The 6,406-nt window shown below is 34.9% G+C and overlaps 1 protein-coding gene across 2 annotated transcripts; it reads right to left on the reverse strand.

Moving 5' to 3' along the window:
• Positions 1–407: 407 nt before the first annotated feature.
• On the reverse strand, positions 408–6,078 carry LOC110737045 (cysteine synthase). Of its 2 annotated transcripts, none has more exons than XM_021917402.1 (11): positions 5,924–6,078; positions 4,541–4,595; positions 4,339–4,448; positions 4,155–4,212; positions 3,001–3,264; positions 2,774–2,911; positions 2,582–2,633; positions 1,462–1,541; positions 1,099–1,158; positions 891–971; positions 408–741 (listed from the first exon to the last, which is right to left on the reverse strand). In XM_021917402.1, the coding sequence occupies exons 2-11, from the start codon at positions 4,580–4,582 to the stop codon at positions 649–651; spliced, it is 978 nt and encodes a 325-aa protein (XP_021773094.1). In that variant the 5' UTR covers positions 4,583–4,595; positions 5,924–6,078; the 3' UTR covers positions 408–648. The 2 variants fall into 2 exon arrangements, with proteins under 2 accessions (XP_021773094.1, XP_021773095.1); XM_021917403.1 differs by lacking the exon at positions 5,924–6,078 and adding an exon at positions 5,852–5,875.
• Between the last annotated feature and the right edge of the window lie 328 nt (positions 6,079–6,406).

The following is a 6,406-nucleotide window of genomic DNA, read 5'->3' on the forward strand; positions in this document are numbered from 1 at the left end:
TTTTTGTCTCATAAAGAATATTCCAAAGTTGCATCTAATATGAAACGGAAGTAATTTCTAATGCACCCAAACTGAAATAAAAGAGCTAGATTGTGTCGTAAGAAAATTTGTACTCCGTAAGGAGAAGAATAAAAAAAAAAAAAAAAAAGGGTAAAGGATACAATTATCCAACCAAAATCAGAACAAAATTTGGATATTGTGTCCAATTTTCATTACCTCTTGATAAAGGCGGCTGTTATATTTCAATACTATTAGCTTATCAAGCTTTCGTGATATGATTGATTATCCAATAGAGATATATTACGGTAGATTTTAACACATGACGTTCCTAGCAAAACTAAGCCAAATTTGAAGGATTTTAAATTTCAACCCTAGAAATCCTGGGAAATTTAAGGGAGTCCACAAAATGTACAATAATTGCAGTTTCATAATAGGACGTGAAACAGTAATTTCGTACATTGCAAACCATGGTTGCTAGTGCAGTATGACCAAAGATCAGGAACATAACTGTCATTATTCCAATACACAAAGGTCATGATATGCTAGTCTACGAATACAGTACAGAAAGAAAAACTAAAGACAAATGGGATAACCCTCAAGGAGCACTGGCTGTGAAGTATCCGAGACCATGAAAGATAAACTCAAAGCTTAGGACTCAATAGGCATGCTCTCTGCCTCCTTCCTCACTGTTTCAAACAGCACGGAGGATAAATATCTTTCGCCAAAGCTGGGAAAGATTGCCTGATAAAAAAAAAACGAGGATGTAATTAGTCGAAAGAAGACGCCATCCCTTCATGTGCGCTGTGTAATATTTCCATTTTATTATTCTTTATTTAGACCATGAAAGTAAAATGCAACTTTAGTATAAGAGAAATGAGCAGTGGGCTTACAACTATGAGTTTTCCAGCATTTTCAGGCCTCTTAGCTACTTTAATGGCAGCGGCGGCTGCAGCGCCAGATGAAATCCCAACCTGAAAGATGATTTTTCCCAAACAACATATTATTATCATCATAGCACTAATTATGTACAAAGAAAACTGGAAGACAGACGCAGGTGGAGAAAGCAAGTAGGATACACCAAAATGTCAAAGAACTTACCAGCAAACCTTCCTTGAGGGCAAGCAGTTTGGCCATTTCAATAGATTCTTCACTGGATATCTGTATAGTACACCCGCCACAAAAGAGGAATAAAAGGAAAAAATAAGTGAAGGGTAGTGAGTTCTATATATATCAAAGCACATACATGAAGTATGTAATACCAAGAAGTTACAGCTAGAGAGTCTCATTATATGTAAATAGTGAGTGACATTAAAGGAGAAAAACTTGTATTCTCATGTACAACACCTAGGGGAGCTAAAAGGTGTAAGACTTCTTAGCTACAGAGAAATATACATACTAGCATTTAACATAATTAAAGGAAGAAAACCATCATGTAGAAGGGTAAAAGACTAAAAGGCTCACCTGGACAACTTCATCGATAATATTCACATCCAGAACACCGGGTATGAATCCAGCTCCAAGTCCTTGAATCTTGTGAGGGCCTGCAAATATACACAAACATGCAGTTTTACCAAGTTAATTCTCTAAAATGCTCAATAAACTTAGACTACGAATCTTTTATTTTTCAGAACAAGAATAATGTGTTGACAAGGAACCAGTTGTTACGAACAGAGAAAGTTGAGTACATAATATCCCTTTGATTGGGATAGAAGCCAATCAAGGTTTTCTCTACAGTACATACAAGTAGGCTATGCACTTCATGGAAGTGATTGTGATTTTTTTTTGGCACAAGAGTTTCAATGTGGGTACTAAAGGCCAAAACAGCATTCGGCTGGTCAGCACTATATTAGGATAGCTATTGTGGAAAGGGAGGGAAGGGAAGATGCGAGCTTGCAGTTTCCTTTTCCATCATTGAAAGGATTTAATATTATAAAAGGGAAGGAAAACAGATCTCCACAATTCCCTTTCTTTTCCCTCCCCAGGTCATATCAATACAAGAGAAGATGAATCCCTCCCTTTAAAAATAAGCTGGGTGCAGCTAGATCTTTCAAGTCCTGCCTTAGCAAGCAACAGGCACATACTATACTATAGTTGTTGCTTGTAATTATACCAGCATGCCAACGTTTGACAATAATACAAGACATAAGCTAAGTTTGTCTAACCAACAAAGGCTAACAGATGCACAACTCAAAGGACTGTAGAATATTGTGATTATTGTCAAGCAGAAACTGATACTACAGCTTTTTATCAGGATAGATTATTCCTTTTACACACTGTAGTTAGTTTTGTAAAGCCACAAAAATAACAAAGTAGCCAAGTATTACAAGGTACAGGCTAGCATAGCATTACATCGGATGAACACAGGTAGAAATGGACTAGGAAGTTACTTCAATGACAAGCCTAGATACCCTTTTGCATGGGTCTCCTCTGAAAAGAGGAAATACTGGCAGCACAATCATCCATGTTTAATGTTTACTGACGAATAAATAATTATAAAATTTAAATTAAATTTTTTTAGACCTCTTCCCAGCAATAATAGGGGATCAACAAGAGATTAAATGATCATAGCATTGTTACTTACCAGGTTTTCCTCCAGACAATACCGCACTTTCCACTGGTTCCAAACCAATCAGCTGAAGAATGAAGACCAAAAAAATATGGTAAGGGTATGAAAGATAAAGTAGAAAAAGGACATAAATAGTCACAAACATCAGCATAGAACTTCATATAGCACACTTTCAGAAATTTGTCACACATTTATGCCAGAACTGACCTTAACATCTGGATTTTGTTCCTTTAGGTATTTTCCTGCACCTGTAATTGTGCCTCCAGTCCCTATTCCAGAGACGAATATATCAATTTTTCCACCTGTGCCTTTCCAAATTTCAGGTCCAGTTGTTTCATAATGAATCTACACAAAGAATAGAAGTTTCAGAGCAATGTTCCAATAAGTTATAAATCCAATGAAGGAATACACAAAAACGCATCAACAAGCATTACCTTTGGATTGGCAGGGTTTTCAAACTGCTGTAGAATATATGAATTAGGAGTCTTGTCACGGATCTCCTCAGCCTTTTGAACAGCCCCTTTCATACCTTTTGCTGGATCAGTAAGGACAAGCTCAGCACCAAAGGCCCTGAGAATAGTCCTCCTCTCAAGACTCATTGACGCTGGCATCGTAATGATGAGCTTGTAACCTTTAGCTGCTGCGATGAAAGCTAATCCAATGCCAGTATTTCCACTGGTGGGCTCAATTAGGACACTCTAACCATAGAGAAAAAAGAACACATCCATCAGCACATCAAAAGAATTTTACAAGTAAGGTTGTTAGGATCGGGATCCTACCTTGGATCGATGAGGGGGGTGGGATCAAATCGATAGAATCTGATCGTAGGATCGTAAGATCCTACTTAATAACGAATAATATTATATATTATGCTATAAACTGACTTAAATACATTTCTTCTAAGGGGTTTCAATGCTAAAAGACATTGATTTGCTTAAGAAAGGTCGATCTTTATTTAGCTTTGTCTGTATGGTAGTTAGAAGAGTAATAACACAAGTTTAAATTAATAAATTATGTGCAAATTTGTCAAGAATGAGACCTTAACTATGACAATTGCAAATTGTCAATTGATAAAATCATATTAATGTCTCGGATTTGCTAGTTTATTAGCGATAATTATTGAATACATTAAATTTGGGTGCATTTAACCTAATGAGTAATAAAAAATATGTCAAAATAAATCAAAGTCTCATATTATAGTAATATGTTAGATTGGATCGTAGGATCGTAATAAAATCGTAGGATCGTGTTGAGATCCTACCACTCATAATTAATATCGGAGTAGGATCGTAAAATCCTACAAACTTTAAGATCCTACCAAAGATCCGGATCGATCACGCAATTTTGGATCGTAGAATCGTAGGATCGTAAGATCCGGATCGGGATTTTAACAACTATGTTTACAACGGTATGAGCAGAGCTTAGACCTTGCCATGTTAAGCTTATCCACCTAAACTATCCCTAGCAATCTCTAAAAGGGGTTAATTTATCAACATATTCATCATGTAGAATTTCATTCAGATAACCATTATGTCACTACATTCTTAACATAAAAATCCTATATTAAAAAATATTACTGAATACTAACCTCTCCAGGTGTAATAAGCCCGCTTTTTTCAGCATCAGTGACCATACTGAACCCAATCCTGAAAGAGCACAATAATTTAAAAATGTGTATTGTCAAACACATATAGCAAATGATACCCATGCCAGGATCTCACTCACCCCAGCAAAATAAAATAACTACACACACTCAGAAACACGAAAATAACCTGTCTTTGACACTAGAGCAAGGTTCCATTCCTTCCAACTTCACAGCAACACGAGCAACACAGCCATCAACCAAAGTGTTGAGATACACCAATGGCGTTTTTCCAATCAACTACACAAGTCCCAAAATCAACATATTAAACGATAAGATCTAATAAATTATGATATATTACCATGAGGGTACAAAAGGGTCAGGCTGCTTACTTCAGTAACATCTTTAGCAATGAAGGCCTTCTCCTCAACCATTTCAGATTAAATACTGCAATCAACACAATCAATAAACTTCAACCATACATCTTGGTAGTCAAACAGGTATTGCACTTAACCATAAATGAAATGAAAAAAAAACCAATAAACGAATAGCCAACTAAAACATTATTACTCCCTCCGTTAATTTTTATTTGCAATTTTTGCCATTTTAGTCCGTTAACCATTATGTGCAACTTTCTATTATATTTCTATTTTTAGTATATAAAAACCCTGAAAATTACAAATTTACCCTTAATTAAAAATTCTGATTTTAATAATTTTAATAGTGAGTGGGCCAACTTTCTCTCTCCAAACACTTTAATCACTTTCATTTGCTAGTGGGTGGGCCAACTTTCTCTCTCCAAACACTTTAATCACTTTCATTTACTCCCACTAATGTTTGCCCCTTAAATTTTGCCTCGTAAACCGCAAAACCCCCTAAAGTTGCAAATAAAAATTAACGGAGGGAGTATATCTAAGAGCATCACTTTAAAATTTTAATCTATTCTTTACACTAAGCTTTTCGATGCTTAAGAATGAAATTCATGGAATGGATAATATAGCTCTAGTATAGCATGGATATCTCTCGTGGCATTCCCGGAAAAAGCCTAAGCCTCATTCTCAAAATGGAATTTTGGGTCGGCTGCCTGAACCAAGAATCAATCTCTCGTGGTACTCACGAAAAATGATTAAGCCGCCCTCTAAGCCTCATTCCTAAAATAGATTGGGCCAGCTGCCTATACCAATAATCTACCTCTAATGTTATTCCTGGAAAATGACATAGCCTCATTCCAAAATGAATTGGATCAGCTGCCTGACTCAAGAATCTATCCTCTTCTTCTATTGCTTCTATCTAGTTCTAGTGCTACATGTGTAGATGTGCTTGCCAACCCCCTTCTCAAACAAAACCATTGAAAATTTCTTACCAATGTCAATTATGTGTTGAATACTCCCTTAAAATTAGCTAAACAATTTTTCCAGATCAAATTTAATCATATCAATTATAGCCATGCAAAATCAGAAACCCTCAAATACTAAACAAAAAATAAAATAAAAATGAAAAACAGAAGTCCCTAAATTACCCATCAATCAATTAAACAAAAACACTCAAAAAAAATTATATTTCTTCAGAATTCAAGCAATCAAGACCAAACATACATGGGCAAAATCATAAATTAAAAAAACCCAGAAAATAAACAGAATTCTGAACAATTAAAATCGAACAAAAGGGCTGTAACAGAATTAATAGAGAATCATTAAACATACCCAGATGAAGAAATGAAAAATATCAGTAGAAAGCAATGAATTTAAAGTTTAAGGGAAAAGATGTTCACTAACCTTAAAATTGAGATAGAAATCTGGGTAAAAATTGATAGTGATTGCAGAGGAAAGAGATGATTAAATAAGCCAAGGAAATCGTTTGTTTGACCTTACTAAAAAAAAATATAGAAGTATATGTTGAATATTATTTCACATGTGGATATGTGTTGGCATAACTTGCCCATTTTCCACAAGGCTGTCCTCATTCATGATTGATCCATCTGTCATTCCAATTCAAGGTTTCTCTATTTCTATTTTTATTTTCATCAAAATACAATTCTTCCATTTTTGAAAATATTTCTTCCCTTAACGGTTGGCATGTATGTCAAATTGTCAATGTACATTTTTAGCGGTTCATATGATTAGATAAGATTTTATATGATAAAATTTTTCCAATAAGAGATTTAATTTAATAATACGGTCTAAATTCTATTCCCCCATAATAACAACATAGTCAATTTTGCGCATATGTCAAGTCACTAGTTTGACTTTATTTTTATA

Source organism: Chenopodium quinoa, unplaced genomic scaffold (assembly GCF_001683475.1).
Source record: "Chenopodium quinoa cultivar QQ74 unplaced genomic scaffold, ASM168347v1, whole genome shotgun sequence".
In the NCBI taxonomy this organism is placed as follows: Eukaryota; Viridiplantae; Streptophyta; class Magnoliopsida; order Caryophyllales; family Amaranthaceae; genus Chenopodium; species Chenopodium quinoa.

What these genes read in the sequence shown, in the direction of transcription:
- LOC110737045 (XM_021917402.1), bottom strand. Translation starts at nt 4,582, where the DNA reads ATGGTTGAGGAGAAGGCCTTCATTGCTAAAGATGTTACTGAA. An exon ending in AAAACCCTGCCAATCCAAAG is followed by an intron (nt 2,912 to 3,000) that starts GTAATGCTTGTT and finishes TTCTTTGTGTAG; the next exon opens with ATTCATTATGAAACAACTGG. An exon ending in TTATCGATGAAGTTGTCCAG is followed by an intron (nt 1,159 to 1,461) that starts GTGAGCCTTTTA and finishes TGTACTATACAG; the next exon opens with ATATCCAGTGAAGAATCTAT.